Source organism: Podarcis raffonei, chromosome 9, assembly GCF_027172205.1.
Source record: "Podarcis raffonei isolate rPodRaf1 chromosome 9, rPodRaf1.pri, whole genome shotgun sequence".
Lineage (NCBI taxonomy): Eukaryota > Metazoa > Chordata > Lepidosauria > Squamata > Lacertidae > Podarcis > Podarcis raffonei.
The window spans coordinates 10,079,661-10,098,199 of record NC_070610.1 but is presented as its reverse complement, the minus strand read 5'-3'; the positions used below and the strand labels follow the sequence as shown (position 1 = coordinate 10,098,199).

Here is an 18,539-nt window from a genome sequence, read left to right as displayed (position 1 = left end):
TGACAGCAGCCACGAAATTAAAAGACGCCTGCTTCTTGGGAGAAGGGCAATGACAGGCCTAGATAGCATCTTGAGAAGTAGAGACGTCACCTTGACAACAAAGGTCCGTATAGTTAAAGCCATGGTTTTCCCAGTAGTGATGTATGGAAGTGAGAGCTGGACCATAAAGAAGGCTGATCGCCGACGAATTGATGCTTTTGAATTATGGTGCTGGAGAAGACTCTTGAGAGTCCCATGGACTGCAAGAAGATCAAACGCATCCATTCTTAAGGAAATCAGCCCTGAGTGCTCACTGGAAGGACAGATTGTGAAGCTGAGGCTCCAGTACTTTGGCCACCTCATGAGAAGAGAAGACTCCCTGGAGAAGACACTGATGCTGGGAAAGATGGAGGGCACAAGGAGAAGGGGGCGACAGAGGACGAGATGGTTGGTTAGTGTTTTCGAGGTTACCAGCATGAGTTTGACCAAACTGCGGGAGGTAGTGGAGGACAGAGGTGCCTGGCGTGCTCTGGTCCATGGGGTCACGAAGAGTCGGACACGACTAAACGACTAAACAACAACAACAACAAAACTGAACACACAGAAGGGGATGGGCTTATTCCAGAGCAGAACACATAAGCCCCACCCACCAGGTATCCAACGTTCTACTGATTATCTCCTTGACATCTGATGGGAGGGCGTTCCACGGGGGGGGGGTGCCACTACCGAGAAGGCCCTCTGCCTGGTTCTCTGTAACTTGGCTTCTCGCAGAGAGGGAACTGCCAGAAGGCCCTCGGAGATGGACCTCTGTGCCCGGGCTGAATGATGGGGGCGGAGACGCTCCTTCAGGTATATAGGGCCAAAGCCATTGAGGGCTTTCAAGGTTGGCACCAACACATTGTTCTTGGAAACGTACTGGGAGCTAATGTAGATCTTTTAGTGTTATATGGTTCTGGTGGCCGCTCCCAGTCAGCCATCTAGCACCCCAGACACTAATTGCTGGTGTATATCAAACAGGTTTTTTTGGATCTCCCTTTGTATCAAACATCTGGAAATTTTGATGGGATCAATAGAGGCCAATGTTTATATTCACTCTTGATGCAATGCAGATGTGATAGCGGTGCAGAGGGAATAGAAAATGTGAGCACCTGCCTCCTCCTTCCTACTTAGCGGTATCTCCGCTTTGCCATATTTTGTCCAATAAGAAAATTCACTTCTCCCACACCAGGGAGATTGACAAGCCCCGGTGCAGAGACTTGTCCTGTGTGAGGGAGAGAATATTGTGGAACGCCCTCCCATCAGATGTCAAAGAAAGAAAGAACTATCAATGGAAGAATGAGGAAATCCCAACGAAAGAACAGTGGCAAGAAAAACTGATGAGTTATGCAGAACTGGCTAAATTGACATACAAACTGCGGGACAAGGACAACTGTGACTTTCAGGAAGAATGGGAGCTTTTTACAAATTACCTAAAAAGACAACAAAATGAACTGGACTCCTTGGCAGGGTTTGAATAAACATACTCAACTTTATTGGTTAATAACATGATAGATAGATAATATAAGGATATGTATAATTTTATAACATGCAGAGAATAAGATGTGCTGAGAAATCAGAGAGGGGAGCTGAGGGAAGTCTCTGTGGGGGAGGGTTTGAAGGGGGAGGGAAAAAATAATGAATATGATGTGTTTAGATAGTTTGTATGTTGAAATTGTTAATAAAAATATTTTAAAAAGAAAAAAGAAATAAACAACTATCTGACATCTGAAGGCAGCCCTGTTTAGGAAAGTTTTTAATGACTGATGTTTTAATGTATTTTTAATCTCCTGTTGGAAGCCGCCCAGAGTGGCTGGGGAAACCCAGACAGATGGGTGGGGTATAAGTAATAAATTATTATTATTATTATTATTATTATTATTATTATTATTATTATTATTATGCATTTGAAATGAGACCTATTGTTTATTTTATGAATCACTTCCCATGAGTCATCCCAAACCTATATTCAAACGTGATGTGAAGTGAGATGTGGAAGAACAGGAAGAACGAAGCAAATGTGTTTCTGCTTTCCTTCACAACACTCTAGTTTTCAAAGTTTCGCTCCGTCTTGGCAGTTTTCCTTGTATATATCACCCACAGCCAGTGTTGACTGCAGCAGCAGAGAAGCATTGCTGAACTAATGCTCAGTTCCCCTTCTCCAGATGAAGAGCCTTTTCCCCCCCACACACAATGTGCATTTCATTGCATAGTTTAGCTGTGAAATGAAATGTCAGTCATACTTCATGAAGTCTCACTTGATCTATGGAATGTTTCATATTTCATTTTCAAGCCACTACAGCGTGTTGAACAATTGTGTCCTCGATATTTATTTTTATTACACATTTTGATATCACCGTTTAAGGTTATTGGAAGAGGACCTTAAAATCAAACATAAAAGGGAAATTGACGTCTTGGAACAAGAACACCGCAAGGAGATTCAAAGCATGATGTCTGATTTCAATAGTTCACAAGGCCTACTTCATGCGAAGATTGTCTCCTTGGAAAACGAGTATGTGGCTCTACGTGCCTAAGTGTGCAATATGTGTTGGACTAGTGAAGATGTTAATATATGGTGATTTTTTATAATATGTGACTTTGTGTTTGTGTTCTGCGATCTTCCTCAAGTGCTTTTCATCCTGTAATTGACACAGACTTAAAGAATTAGAAGAGAGGGAGCGAAAGAGGGAGCCTAGGCTGGAAGACCTACATCTTATAGGCTGCCTGCGGGATAAATTACATGAAAAAGAAGAGATGATCAAGGAATTAATGGTGAGATTTTATCCAGAAAATACTCACAGTACATGCTATAAAGCAGCTAGTTTCCAAGGAAAGGTATTGCTTTGGATATGTTTTTCCTCCTTCCTTTCCATAACAACTTTACATTACTTTGAATGCCCTGCTTGCAAACAACACAACAATCTGTGTTCATTTTTTGGTCCAGACTTGTTCAGGGGTTTTGATTTAAGCGCTATAAATAATATTCAAGCTGATGATCTATATAACCAGCATGTGTTTTTTCCTTGACAGGACGGAAGCAAACTTCAACATTCACTTTTGCCCAGTACAGAACCATGTCGCAACCGGTCCTTTTCTTTTAACACAAACCCCACTACGTGTTTGACTCCTATTGCAAAGGTAATACAAACAAAAGTCTATTAAATGATTAAATACCTAGATAATATTAAAGGCCATGGGTGATACTTTCCCTTGAAATCAACAGACAATGAGTTTGAGCAGCATTGGATATTAATTGCAGAGAGCTGCAGCCAACTGCCTGTTTTCTGAGCACAGATCTCTTTCCTTTCACAGAGTGATTAGATTGGGTGCAACTAATAGTTATGGATTCATAGCCATATTTTGCTATAGTATATGCCTAATGCCTGGGATGCGGGTGGCGCTGTGGGTTAAACCACTGAGCCTAGGACTTGCTGATCAGAAGGTCGGCGGTTCGAATCCCCGTGATGGGGTGAGCTCCCATTGCTCGGTCCCTGCTCCTGGCAACCTACCAGTTCGAAAGCACGTCAAAGTGCAAGTAGATAAATAGGTACCGCTCCGGCGGGAAAGTAAACGGCGTTTCCGCATGCTGCTCTGGTTCGCCAGAAGCGGCTTAGTCATGCTGGCCACATGACCCAGAAGCTGTACGCCGGCTCCCTCGGCCAATAAAGCGAGATGAGCGCCGCATCCCCAGAGTCGGTCACGACTTGGCCTAATGGTCAGGGGTCCCTTTACCTTTACCTTATGCCTAATGCCAGGCAATAAAGAATGATACACATTGTGGGTTGTTAGTAAATGAAGTTCTACTCTGAGTAGAGCCATTGACATTAATGGACCTAAGTTAACTTTGCATGCAACTCATCATTTTACAATATCAGACCTCTGTCTCCATATTGGTGAAACCAACAAATACTGTCAGCTGGTAAGTCCCCAAGTCCAATCTTCCCTCAGCCATGAACTCATGAGGTAGTCTTTGGCAAGCTTCCCAGCCTTAATCTCACATCTGCTGTATGGGGAATGATAAAACTGACCTTTCTTGGGCTGTTGTAAATATTGCTGAAGGTTTGGGGAGAGGGCACAACCTATTTTAATAATATTCAATGACAAGAAAGCATAAGGTACAAGGAAACAAGGGCTGCCTCTGAAGACAGTTCAGAAACACTAGCTATTCAGCAGCCAGGTTGCTCACCAGAACAAGATGGTTTGGGCATATTACACCAGTCCTGGTCCAACTGCACTGTCTACCAATTAGTTTCTGGGCCCCATTCAGAGTGCTGGTTTTGACCTATAAAGCCTGAAACAGCTCAGGACCACAATACCTCAAGGACCACCGTTTTCCATATGAACCTACCCAGACGCTGAGATCATCTTCTGAGGCCCTCCTTCGTGTGCCTCCTCCTTGAGAGGTCCAGAGGGTGGCAAAACAGGGACTTTTCTGCAGTGGCATCCCACCTGTGGAATGCTCTCCCCAAGGAAGTTTGCCTGGCGCCTTCATTATACACTTTAGGTAAAGGTAAAGGTACCCCTGCCCATACGGGCCAGTCTTGCCAGACTCTAGGGTTGTGCGCCCATCTCACTCTATAGGCCGGGGGCCAGCGCTGTCCGAAGACACTTCCGGGTCACGTGGCCAGCGTGACAAAGCTGCATCTGGCAAGCCAGCGCAGCACACGGAACGCCGTTTACCTTCCCGCTAGTAAGCAGTCCCTATTTATCTACTTGCACCCGGGGGTGCTTTCGAACTGCTAGGTTGGCAGGCGCTGGGACCAAGCAGCGGGAGCGCACCCCGCCGCGGGGATTCGAACCACCGACCTTTCGATCGGCAAGCCCTAGGTGCTGAGGCTTTTACCCACAGCGCCACCCGTGTCCCATTATACACTTTAGGTGCAGGCAAAAACATTCTTTTTTAACCAGGCCTTTGGTTGACTTGATTGACATCCTATGCACTTTTAAAATGTGGGGATTTTTGCAGGGGGGGGGTGTTATTGGGTTGTTGTTTTTATTTTGCTTGTGGTTTTATATATATATATTTTATTCTGCGAACTGCCCTGAGACCTCTGGGTATAGGGCGGTATATTAATTCATGGTATTAAATATTAATAATAATGAGATACGCAATTCTGTTCTCCTCATAAAGCAGAGGAAGAAAATGAATGAAGCTCCCAGCCGCATTGTCAGCGTTCCGAATTTAGCTTCCTATGCAAAAAGCTTTCTGAGTGGTGACTTGAGGCCTAAGAGAAATCCACCCCAAATTACAAAATCTACAAGTTTGGATCAGAATCCTGGCTGTGTCAGAGTGTGCTATCCATCAGTACAAGCCTTGGAGACCAAGCCAGCCCCAAGGTGAGTCATCAGGCTGTACTCACGGGGAGAAAGCTGTGATCCTATATAATGAAGCTACAATCCTGTACCATTCCTCCTGAAAGTAAAGCCCTATTGAGCCCATTGGTATTTACTTCTGAGTCACTACTGTTCATTTAACCAAAGTATTCTTAGACTTCATCAATAACAAAACATCGTTCTGATCTGTTCCAACAGTAGAACCAGCTCTCTTGGGAGGTTGTGGACTCCCCTTCCTTGGAGGTATTTAATCAATGTCGGATGGCCATTTGTCATAGATGGTTTATCTGAGATTCCTGCATCGCAGGGGGTTGGACTAGATGACCCTTGGGTCCCTTCCAACTCTTAAGATTCTATGCGCTTTAAAATGAGTCGTGTGGACAGGATAAAAAATGTTACTTCCTGTAAAATGAGTTCAGCAGTGCCTAGAATCTGTTGCTGAATGCCAAGTGGAGCTCTAGAATATTGGGGAAGAATAGAAACGATGATGAGAGAGTAAACAGGAAGAAAGGAAATGAAATAGTCGCGAAGTTTGTCAGAAAGACATGTTTCCCAGCAAAATAGGCTTGTTTAGCACCTGTTTAATGGCTACAGTCCCCAAACCACACAAGGTTTGTTTGAGTGTTGGGAGTTTGGGTCTTTCTCCCCATAACTCCCTATAGCAACTTCCTAGAGACTCAAGCAAGCTCTGAAGTGCTAGGACTGACCTTTATGGGTGTTTTATATTATGTGGCCTATATGGCGAAATGGGCACAAGCAATTATGTCATGCTCTGAGTAGACTTCCTGAAATCAATGGAAGTCAGTATAGACAAGAGTGTAACTCTTAAATGTAACTTAAGTAAAGTAAAGGTAAAGGTACCCCTGCCCGTACGGGCCAGTCTTGACAGACTCTGGGGTTGTGCGCCCATCTCACTTAAGAGGCCAGGGGCCAGCGCTGTCCGGAGACACTTCCGGGTCACGTGGCCACCGTGACAAAGCTGCATCTGGCGAGCCAGCGCAGCACACGGAAACGCCGTTTACCTTCTTGCCAGTAAGCGGTCCCTATTTATCTACTTGCACCTGGGGGTGCTTTCGAACTGCTAGGTTGGCAGGCGCTGGGACCGAGCAACGGGAGCGCACCCCGCCGCGGGGATTCGAACCGCCGACCTTTCGATCGGCAAGCCCTAGGCGTTGAGGCTTTTACCCACAGCGCCACCCGCGTCCCCAATGTAACTTAAGGCCTATGCAAATAGCAGTATCTTTTAACAAATAGGAGGTAGCAAGATTACAACCTATGCAATATTTCATTTCATTGGTGATGGAGTTTTAGATCAAGATAATCCCTGGTATAAGATTTTTCTGACAGGGATAGTGGTTTGATGTGGCAGAATTTATTTCTTAGCTCATGCTGTATGCACAGATATATTACATATTTTGAGAATACAAAATTCAAATAAAGATGTCAGTGAATAACAAGTTGCTGACAGAAAACAGATTATATTAAAGCTGCTTTAGTAAAACCTCACGTCTGTCTTTCTTGCGTCATTTTTGAAGACAAGCTGAACATTCAGCGTACCTTCTTCATTTCACGGGATTTGCTTTCTGGAATATTTCAACGTACAGTAGCTTGAACATCAAGCCAAAGCGAAGCTGGTGGAGCTGGACTGCTTTGTGGAATATCTTGAGTTGCCAAACCCTTCTTCCAGTCCTTGTTTATGCATGTATTTTGTTGAGTTGCCTTGCCTTTTGATTGTATGGTCCCTAAAGTGGCTTACAAGATTGCAACAATATTCTGTCAGTGTTCATTTTAAAAAACAGCCCTCTTTGTCAAGAGATGTGCCCGGCATACATTTCCTTTCCGATTTTGAAGTCCCGGGGCAACTGGCAGTTAGGAACAGAGTGTTATTTTGGAATAGAGGGATGAATCTTGCCCTCTGCAGCCATTTTTTCTTCCACTCATGACTGTGGCCAGGACTCAAAATGCAAACCTCTCTTCCAAGTGATTTCCAGTTCACAGGCAATATTACATAGTAATGCCAGTTACAGGGAGTGCCAGTTTCTGCTACCTCTGATTACTTCTATCTTCCAACTCATTTTTTACTCATATCTTTATTTGTATTTTTTTCTCTTCAGGCTGCCAAGTAATGAAACATCAGAACCCAAAGATGCTCAGAAACTGGACCCTCGCCATCAGGAGTGGTTTACGAAATACTTCTCTTTCTGAGAGAAACTATTTATAAAATATCCTACATGGATAGTACTGTTAAATATTTATATAGTGCTTTGCAGAATAAGATAAGCAAGATAACACAAGGACAATAAACTTTGAGGTTAGTTAGTGAGAGAACCATTAAATTTGCTTTGACACAGCAGGAAATTAACATGATTTTTTTTAAAAAACCATATGGTTGAAGCATTACCATAAATAAATAAGTGCTTTTTATATGGATGACCAATCTTCATGTATATACTATTTTATTTATGTTAATTTAAGACCCTTCTTAATATTTTATTTCTAATCAGCTTCAGTTCAATAGGATTTCCAGGGCAGCTTATAAAAGAATTAGAACACAAAACACTAAAACACATTTAGGTAGCACAGTAAATAAAGAAAGCAACATAGGACAAGAAGTTAAATTATATGTATTTGCATTTATACCAAATGCACGATGACACTGAAAATTGTGCTTTTGGTGACGGCACACTTCAGTTTCTAGTCTGATGGGGGTTTTTTTAGCTCTGTATTCATTCCAGTCTGAAATAGCAGGGATATCCAACTCCAAAGAATGTTCTTCTGCTCTATTAGGAATTGAGGACAGTGCCACAAATGCAGCGCAGCCTACCAGGGTCACGATGCTGGAAACTTGATGTTACCCTACTCCATACCTCAGAGAGAAAAGCCTTATCCCAGCAGTATAGCTAGCCTCTCGGGGGCCCGGGAGGCGGCGGGGAGACGCAAGCCCCACGCTGCCGTTTCGGGCATCGCGGAGCCTGCAGACGCCTAAGCCCACCGCTTCATTCCCAGAGAAGATGCGTGGCTCAGGCACACTGTAGGCCAGGCCCAGTGGTAAGTGTCCCGTTCCCCCTGTCCCCTGCTGCACCTCTGCATTATCCCTTTTACAATATAGCCAACTGGCTACAGCAGTTACTTATTTAAAACCACCACCAGACTCTTGGTAATGAGGCACTTCTTTCAGGCATTACTGCCTGCGCACACCAATCTGTCAGAGGCCTAAATATTAAATCCATTTGAAAAGAAATACCTTGATTTTGCACAAACAGCGCATAAATATTGCTGTGTCTAGTGCAGGCTTCCCCAAACTCGGCCCTCCAGATGTTTTGGGACTACAACTCCCATCTTCCCTAGCTAACAGGGATGGTCAGGGATGGGAACTGTAGTCCCAAAACAGCTGGAGGGCCAAGTTTGGGGGTGCCTGGTCTAGTGAGTCGAGGTCAGTAAGGCTGCATACGGAAAAAGCTTCTGCTCCTCATTGTATATGCTTGCTTTTAATTTTTTAAAAATGATTGTCTTCTGTCCACCCCAATACCACGTAATGAACTGCTTCTGAAAACATCTTTGTGCCAAAAGCAGTTTGCCAGAAAGCTGAGAAACACAAGGACAGTGGTACCTCGTGTTACGGACGGGATCCATTCCGGAGGCCCGGCGGTAACGTGAAATGCCTGCAACTCAAAGCGCTGCGTCTGCGGAGGTGCACGGCATATTTTGGCGCTTCTGCGCAGACGCGAGCGGCGAAACCCAGAAGTAACCTGTTCCGGTACTTCCGGGTTGCTGCAGGACGTAACACGGAAAGACGCAATATGAAGCGGACGCAACACGAGGTATGACTGTATCTCTACATCATAAGAATATATGAAGGGTCCAGTTGGATCAGGCCAAAGGCCCATCCACCAACAGCTTTATGCTTCTTTGGATGCCAATATTTCATGCTGCATCTGTGCCCTGTAGTGACAGATTACAAAACATGTTTTTCCTCGGTTAGGAAATAGTGTTCTTCTATTGTCTTTACCTTAACATCAAATCAAGCTAATGTCAGAACATCTGCATTATTTGGATTGTCGCATTTAAATACATACAGCATAAAAGCCAAGTGTTAGTGTTCAAACTGCTCAGTTTTCAAGAAGCAAATTCAAGAACACCTATAATTTCAGCCAGCAATGTCAATATCCTATGTCAGATTGCCAAACCCATTTGGAACTAGAATCTTTGGGAAATGTCTGAAGCAAAACAGTGTACTTGAAAGAATTATTCTTAATAAAATAAGCCGAGGGTGCTTTGTATATATAAGACAAACTTATTGTTACATGATCAAAATAAAAAATGAACATTACCTAAAACTCATTTGGTGATGCTATCAAAATAAAACTAAGTACACTATTTCCCCCCCATGTGTGGTTTATTATCATTTTATTGATTCAAACTAGAGAAAGTAGTTCTTGATTTGCAGTCTGATCCACGAAATTAAAGAAATTGTGCCTAGCTACATACATGTCATGAGTATTTTCTCTTCTTCCATTATAAAACAGGAACCTTGAACAGCAACGCTGATGCTGTTTTGAAGAGATAATTTAGAGCAACATGCTTCCGGGGACAAAAGGAAAAGACATGGCTTGAGTCACAAAGGAAAAATATATAGGAAGCTGTGATGGCAGAAAGCAATTGAGGTTGTAAAATAAAATAATAATAATAAAGTGGCCACTCTGATTCTCCTCCCTTAGGCAGTAGGAACATAAAAAATAAGAGTATGTGCTGTAGAGCCCTTTGTTGAATTTCTTACACCATGAAAAGAGGCAGTAGCAGAAAGAAAAACCCTAGGACCAAGAACAGTGACCCAAAATGCTATTTTGAGCACATCCAAAGACTCAGCTACTGTTTTCAGCAGAGCCCCTTCGCCTTCCCCACTGACCACCAATGCAAATTTCAAAAGCAGACAAGCCCCAAACTGCATGCCTGAAGTAACCCTCTGAATTTCAGCCAATATTTTGTTCCACAGATCAGCCACCATTTTTTGGGCACATGGCACACTACCTGTGAAGTTTGGGGTGTTTTTTTTTTTAAAAAAACACTTATTCATTACTCCGACAAAACTACCCATGTGATATGCAGAAACACCTATTTGTCGTTTCTTCAGCAGAAAGCATTTTAACAGCTCAGAGATATGCTTGCTTTCAGTCTGCCCCATAAGTAATTTGTTGGGCCAGGTGATTAATAAAAGTACAAAACCTAAACCAAGCCCCCATTCTGAGCCCTGCAAGGGCAAATGGCTTTATCATCATTTTGTTATGCTTCTTGTTGTCACCTAAAAAATATCCATATGAAGTTGCACCGCACAGACAATAGGAAGTCCATTGAGTTGTTCACGTTTGCTTGAGTGGTGCAGGAATGTTAGCCGACGCCTGCTCTAGATACGCCAAGGATCCTTGAGGCATTTCAGCAGGCTTTTTGTGCTGGACATTGATGTCTTCCAGAACCTGCTGCCAGTGTCGCAGTTTACCCAAGTGCTTCTGAATTAGCGCTTCCTTCCTCTGCAGTTCATTTCTCAGTTCTGAAACATCCTACAGGAGAGACAGGTACACAGGAAATTACAAGGAATTACAAGGAACCTGGTCTTGAATGGGGTAACTGTGCCCCTGAAGGACCAGGTGCGCAGCCTGGGAGTCATTTTGGACTCACAGCTGTCCATGGAGGCACCGGTTAACTCTGTGTCCAGGGCAGCTGTCTACCAGCTCCACCTGGTACGCAGGCTAAGACCCTACCTGCCCACGAACTGTCTCGCTAGAGTGGTGCATGCTCTAGTTATCTCACGCTTGGACTACTGCAACGCGCTCTATGTGGGGCTACCTTTGAAGGTGACCTGGAAACTGCAATTAATCCAGAATGCGGCAGCTAGACTGGTGACTGGGAGTGGCCGCCGGGACCACATAACACCGGTTCTGAGAGATCTGCATTGGCTCCCAGTACGTTTCTGAGCACAATTCAAAGTGTTGGTGCTGACCTTTAAAGCCCTAAACGGCCTCGGTCCTGTATACCTGAAGGAGCGTCTCCACCCCCATCGTTCAGCCCGGACACTGAGATCCAGTGCCGAGGGCCTTCTTGCGGTTCCCTCATTGCAAGAAGTGAGGCTACAGGGAACCAGACAGAGGGCCTTCTCGGTAGTGGCGCCCGCCCTGTGGAATGCCCTCCCATCAGATATCAAAGAGATAAATAATTACTTGACATTCAGAAGACATCTTAAGGCAGCCCTGTTCAGGGAAGTTTTTAATATGTAATGCTGTGCTGTTTTTAACACTGATTGGGAGCCGCCCAGAGTGGCTGGGGAAACTCAGCCAGATGGGCGGGGTATAAATAATAAATTATTATTATTATTATTATTATTATTATTATTATAATATGTAAAATCTGTTCCTATGCAACTGAAGAAATAATTCTCACAGCAAGCTATCCTTTCTGTTGTCACAAGAGGTTATATTCTTTTTAAATATTCGTACGATGCAAGTCTCAAAAGAAAAAGTAACATCTATTTCCCTCTCTGGACAATGCATTTCTTACAGGGATTTTGATAAGTGTCAATCTCTTCCTCTGTACGAGTTACTATTTAAGTGCGCTTTTAATGACTCTGAAACAGACTTTCAACCTTTGGACAAAGCTTGGAAAAAGGGAAGGATGACAAGACACATACAGGACGAGTGCTTGGAGCAAGGCAGTGTTTTCCAACATCCAGTTATGTTTCCTCCCCCCAAGCACATATATAATATTTTGAGTATTTAGTGCACTTTGCCCATATTCCTGCAGTTATCCTTACAACAGTGAGACCATGGCAGAGGCAAAATGGGGACCATGGGCATTCTTGATGCTCAGCTGCTCAGCAATTACACTCAACTCTCCACACAAAATGAACATTTGTCCTTTTCTTAGTTCCCATCAAGAACTATGATGAACTATATTGGAATGCATACCTTGCAACTTTAAAGCAGCCTGCCTGCTAAGAGTTAATTAAAACATATATTGCTTTTGTGTGGTCACAGGGTTAAAATTATGCTCCTCAGGACGGAGGCCCAACGACAAATTATCAACACGCACATTTTTTTCCTGCAAATTTTGCAGTTGATTAATTTCCCCCAGCAGTTCTAAAACTACTACACAAGGCAAATGTTCCCTAAAATGGCACACCTAACCCCACATACCTGAGAGTAAGCCCACTGAATTCAACAGGACTTACTGCTGTGGAAACCATGGTCAGGATTGTGCTGCACTAATCTGAACACATACAGTTATGAGATTGTTTGTACAGGAAAAAAACCTTCATCTGTCTGTTCCTGGCCAAGTAAACTGTATGTGGATTTAAAGGTAAAGGGACCCCTGACCATTAGGTCCTGTCGTGACCGACTCTGGGGTTGCGGCGCTCATCTCGCTTTATTGGCCGAGGGAGCCAGCGTACAGCTTCCGGGTCATGTGGCCAGCATGACTAAGCCGCTTCTGGCGAACCAGAGCAGCGCACGGAAACACTGTTTACCTTCCCGCCAGAGCGGTATCTATTTATCTACTTGCACTTTGACATGCTTTCGAACTGCTAGGTTGACAGGAGCAGGGACCGAATAATGGGAGCTCACCCCGTTGCGGGGATTCGAACCGCTGACCTTCTGATCGGCAAGTCCTAGGCTCTGTGGTTTAACCCACAGCTCCACCCGTGTCCATATGGGGATTTAACACCATTGTATTTATTAAATTATTTTTATCCATTTAAGACTGAACTAAATTAATGAATCAAAGACCAAAGTATCAGTCAGCATATATCTGCTTACTTTGTCATAACTCTGCGTATAGATTTAGATGTCATGTTCAAGCCTAGAGGAAAACCCAGCACGTACCTCTTTAATTACTTGCTCTGGTTTCTGGACACATAGCTGCAGCCTTTTTTGTAAGAAAAAGCATTCTGTTTGCCGTGCGACATCTAAAAATTTCTGGATACACTGGTCAACGCCTAATACGCAGAGAGAGCAACAAGATTTTAAAGTTATTCCACAGGAGAATTGAACATTCATAACTTTACAAACCAGTTACAGACCAGGCTGTGATACGAGCAAAGTTAATTTTTTTGGCTAAATTACTGCATTCTTAAAAACTTGCAAAAATGAGGTTTCTATAAAGTAGTTCATAGTCTTTCTTTTTAAAGGGAAAAAACAGAATGTTCAAAGTCAGGCAGTGGGCTGATAAAGAATACATAGGAACCTTGATTTTGCATGTTGTATACATAGTCTGCTAAAAATATAACCATTTGAAGAAAAGAGTTATGTGAAAATGGTAATTAAAACAAAATTTCTGATGAGAGAAAAAAAGAATCCTTCAGTTTTTGAAGAGAAATCACAGGTGTGATTTTACCACATGCATAAGAAATTTTACCTGTATAGAATTCAAGTGATGGAGTTTAAATGCACAGTAGCACCATGATTCTTAAACTGTATCACAAAGAGGACTAAACAACATCTTGAAAACTTAAACCAATGCATATCAGATGCACCTGCCAATCTATGTCCCTCAGAATGTCAATATATAAGTACGAGCATCGTCCCAAGAGCAATAATAAATATGCAACAGGATTCCCTGATGTATCTCCTGTAAGATAATCAGTAAAACGTGCCCAAGTAAAATATTCTTCTAATTGGGAGCACCAGATGTGGTCTAGCTATCAACAGTTTGGGAAACACTGAGTGAACAACTTTCCAGTCCTATTGATTTCGCATAATCTAATTTATTTTACCTTAAGCAATTAAAAATAATTGGTTGGATTATTCCAGAGGACTCTCAAAAAAACTTACAATTTAAAAACCATTTAACCAAGCAACATCATAAAAAAGCAACATGAGATAACAACTAAAGCAGCAAAATAAAATAAAATCTAAGTTAAAATGAAGATGTAGGTACAGGCTTACCAGTTCTAATTTCTTCCTGGTCTGTACCATTGACATAATCTTGACTCACGAGAGAAGCAAAGCAAGCCTGGGTAATTAGAGAAATATATAAAAGCAATTACTAGAAACAGAAGGACATTCACAGTGTACATGCCATTATGGGTATACAGCTTCCGCTTGTTTCCCATGAGCAATGCTGAACCATTAAATGCATTTTTGCTTTCTACGAAAAAACTCGTGGGCTTTTATTTCACACACCAATAAATGAAGCATCTTTCTCCTCAACTGACAGAGATTTATACCTGCCTTAGTGACATCAACTGCGACTTTATAAACACAAGTATATAGAATGGTGAAGGGGGGGAAGGGGCCATGAAATGTAGTATTGTGAGATCCAACTGAATCTTCAGGGCTAATAGATACTACAGTGGTACCCCGGTTTAAGAACAGCCCTGTTTACGAACTATTCAGTTTATGAACTCCACAAAACCGGAAAGTGTCCCAGTTTGCGAACTTTACCTCGGTGTAAGAACGGAAGCCGAATGGTGGAAGGGCACCGGCGGCGGGAGACCTCATTAGGGAAAACACGCCTCGGTTTAAGAACAGTTTCGGTTTAAGAACGGACTTCCGGAACAGATTAAGTTCGTAAACCGAGGTACCACTGTATAACCATATAAACACTTTTGGTTTCGACAACCAAGCAGGACTGGATACAATAAATACTGATAAGCAAGAGCACATTTCTTGTTAAAGGCTCTAGAGCAGGCATGGCCAAACTTGGCCCACCAGCTGTTTTGGGACTACAACTCCCATCATCCCTAGCTAACAGGACCAGTGGTCAGGGATGATGGGAATTGTAGTCCCCAAACAGCTGGAGGGCCAGGTTTGGCCATCCCTGCCCTAGAGGGAGGGCTGCTCCACTGGAGAAACAAATGCTAGAGTCTAGAAACACACTCCACTACTATGACCCTTCTGGCCACTTCCAGTCCAAAACTGGTTTGACAATTTCCCAGCGCAAAGCAGCAGATCTCAGATCAATGGCACTCTGTGCCAATAGGAATAGGGGCCAGCAGGGACTTTAAAAGTCATCCAAAAATCCAGGCTGTGTTGCAAGCAATGATGCCTTTTCGCATTTTTGACTACGTTGAAAGGCACCCCAAGGGTCATCTAGTGATTCTCGTCCAATCCCCTGCAGTGCGGAAATCTCAACAAGCGGTCCTCAATCCAATATGGAACCCAAACAGCCCCCGCTTAGCTTTGCAAATGTCCGTGCATGGAGGATTTTTGGCTAGGAGTCCAAAGGAGCCGCAGCCTCGCCTCCAAACCTGAAAAGTTAACATGGTGTGATTACATATAAGGGTCTTATGGTGCCTTGCAGTGTTTTTCAAACTAGGGTCCCCAGCTGTTGTTGGACTACAACTCCCATCATCCTTAGCTGGCAGGACCAGCGGTCCAGGATGCTAGGAGTTGTAGTCCAACAACAGCTGGGAGCCTAACTTTGAGAAACACTGCTTCAAAGCTTACAAACATTAGTCTCTTCTTTAGTGAACCCTTGTTCCCAAAAGCATAGGCCATCACAAGCATATTGATCTTTCAAGGTGCTGCTAAGACAGCTGGTTGTTTTGGCAGCAACAGGCCAGAACAGCTGCCCCCCCCCCCCCGAAAGTAGTTAACACTGCAGAGCCGCCATCAAGCGAAGCACACTGCAAAGTGATCACGTGTTTTCTTTGGCAGAGCACTTTCCCCTTTTTCTCCTTCTTCCTAATTGTTTAAACCAATAACTTATACATTGACCACTAATAATGAAACATATGTTGTGGATCTTTTCCCACATTTATTATGCTATTTTTGTGATATACAAATGACATGAGAAAACTTGGTCTACTTATCTGTATAGCATTATTCTTGTTTATAAAACCCAATTTAAAAAAAAACCTCAAAAACTAAAATGTGCAACAATAACAACGTATCTTCCTTAAAACATATAATGTCAGATGTTAATGAGGCCTGAATTAGAAAAAGCGTGCAAGACCTGACCTAGAAATAGTGTTTTTAGGATTTGCACAGGCAAGATTCCCTTCTGCTCTTGGGACTTGACAAGGGGGGGGGGGAATCCTCCAATGTGAGCCCGAAAGCTGCTCTGCACACAGGACATGTCCGAGTCTACAGTTTTTGAAAGTCTATGTCCCATCACCTCCTGGCAAATAGAAGGGGAATAAATGGAGGCAGTGAGAGATTTTACTTTCTTGGGCTCCATGATCACTGCAGATGGTGACAGCAGCCATGAAATTAAAAGACGCCTGCTTCTTGGGAGAAAAGCAATGACAAACCTAGACAGCATCTTAAAAAGTAGAGACATCACCTTGCCAACAAAGGTCTGTATAGTTAAAGCTATGGTTGTCTCAGTGGTGATGTATGGAAGTGAGAGCTGGACCATAAAGAAGGCTGATCGCCGAAGAACTGATGCTTTTGAGTTATGGTGCTGGAGGAGACTCTTGAGAGTCCCATGGACTGCAAGAAGATCAAACCTATCCATTCTGAAGGAAATCAGCCCTGAGTGCTCACTGGAAGGACAGATCGTGAAGCTGAGGCTCCAATACTTTGACCACCTCATGAGAAGAGAAGACTCCCTGGAAAAGACCCTGATGTTGGGAAAGATGGAGGGCACAAGGAGAAGGGGACGACAGAGGACGAGATGGTTGGACAGTGTTCTCGAAGCTACCAGTGGCGGACTGGCCAGGGTGTCAGCTTGCCCAATGGCAAGTGGGCCATCTTAAATATTAGACAATAAGTTTAAAAGGTTAATTACCTTTGAGCCTTCTTCATGGATCACTGCCTTGTTGTGGCCAAGGGGCTTGAATAACTCAAGAGAAGCTATGAGCTATGCCATGCAGGGCTACCCAAGACAGACAGGTCATAGTGGAGAGTTTGGACTAAACGTGATCCACCTGGAGCAGGAACCAGCAAGCCACTCCAGTATCCCTGCCAAGAAAACTCCATGGACAAAAACAACAGGCATACTCTTGACTGCAAAAAGATCAAACCTCTCCATTCTTGGGGAAATCAGCCCTGAGTGCTCACTGGAAGGACAGGTCCTGAAGCTGAGGCTCCAAGACTTTGGCCACCTCATGAGAAGAGAAGACTCCCTGGAAAAGACCCTGATGTTGGGAAAGAGGGAGGGCACAAGGAGAAGGGGACGACGGAGGACGAGATGGTTGGATAGTGTTCTTGAAGTTTGACCAAACTGCGGGAGGCAGTGGAAGACAGGAGGGCCTGGCATGCTCTGGTCCAGGGGGTCACGAAGAGTCGGACACGACTAAACGACTCAACAACAACATGTCCGTATTAAAGGGGGGGGGGGGATTGTTGAAACAGGAACCGGAAGTAAAGACAAGCTCTGTTTACCATTCCCCGTCTCTATGGTTAGGGAGGCCTCTCGTTCGAAGAGCTCCCCCGTCCGAGAGAGGGACACGGCAACGGCCCTCTCCCGCTCACTTTCGTTCATCCCCCCCCCTTACAATCATGGTACCTCCCGCCCCGGCCTACCTCGAAAGATGCCTCCAGCTCGTCCACGAGGGTGCTGTTGGGGTTCCGCGGGCCCGCGGGGTTCGGCGGGAGGAGGCCGGCTGGCCCCGACACACCGGTGGCCACGGGCGGAGGAGGCGGCGGTGGCGGAGGAGGAGGGACCGGGCCCTGGTTCCCGAACATTCCGCTCAGGCCGGCCGCCATGGCAACGGAGCGCAGGGCGGAAGCAGCCAGTGCGCAGGCGCGACTGGGGAACGCGGTGGCGCTCGGGGCGGGATGACGTAAGCGGAGGGGGCGGGGCCTTGGAACCTTTGCATTTGGACTTAGGTGTCATGTATCAATCATTATTTACGGCTATATAAATCCTTCATATATTACTGTAGTACAGTATATATTATCTATAATGTTTTATACACACATACATAAAAAAACACACAAATCATTTAAAAAAAATAAACATTAATAGAATTAAATCTATACATTTCTATTTATACTTATATTGTTTTTTGTGATTGGTGTGGTTTTTACCCATGGTTTAGCTAATCATTAAAAAAAATTAAACATTAATAGAATTAAATCCATATATATTTATTTCTATTCATGCTTATATATTTTTTTGCGATTGGTGTGGTTTTTACCCATGTTTTAGCTATGTTCTTATTTTATCCATAAGTCACTGCGAGGGGAAATGGCAGAGTATAATTATAATTTTAATTGGTCCTAAGGCAGGCTTACAAGTAGCTTTCAAGTATCCAT

General features: G+C 43.8%; 2 protein-coding genes across 5 annotated transcripts in view; one reads left to right on the top strand and one right to left on the bottom strand.

Annotated features, from left to right (window-relative positions):
- FAM184B (family with sequence similarity 184 member B) overlaps nucleotides 1-7,786 on the top strand; it is a 77,887-nt gene extending 70,101 nt beyond the window's left edge. For 3 of the 4 annotated variants that reach the window (XM_053402769.1, XM_053402768.1, XM_053402766.1), the window contains 5 exons: nucleotides 2,381-2,527; nucleotides 2,670-2,787; nucleotides 3,046-3,153; nucleotides 5,147-5,352; nucleotides 7,464-7,786. In XM_053402769.1, coding sequence (XP_053258744.1) covers nucleotides 2,381-2,527; nucleotides 2,670-2,787; nucleotides 3,046-3,153; nucleotides 5,147-5,352; nucleotides 7,464-7,554 — 670 coding nt within the window. In that variant the 3' untranslated portion in view covers nucleotides 7,555-7,786. The remainder of the gene's footprint in view (nucleotides 1-2,380; nucleotides 2,528-2,669; nucleotides 2,788-3,045; nucleotides 3,154-5,146; nucleotides 5,353-7,463) is intronic. The other variant, XM_053402767.1, reaches the window with a different exon arrangement.
- A 1,953-nt stretch (nucleotides 7,787-9,739) lies between these two features.
- Nucleotides 9,740-18,026, bottom strand: MED28 (mediator complex subunit 28). The gene is made up of 4 exons (XM_053402778.1): nucleotides 17,805-18,026; nucleotides 14,280-14,346; nucleotides 13,218-13,330; nucleotides 9,740-10,904 (listed from the first exon to the last, which is right to left on the bottom strand). The coding sequence occupies exons 1-4, from the start codon at nucleotides 17,985-17,987 to the stop codon at nucleotides 10,707-10,709; spliced, it is 561 nt and encodes a 186-aa protein (XP_053258753.1). The 5' UTR covers nucleotides 17,988-18,026; the 3' UTR covers nucleotides 9,740-10,706.
- Nucleotides 18,027-18,539: the final 513 nt, after the last annotated feature.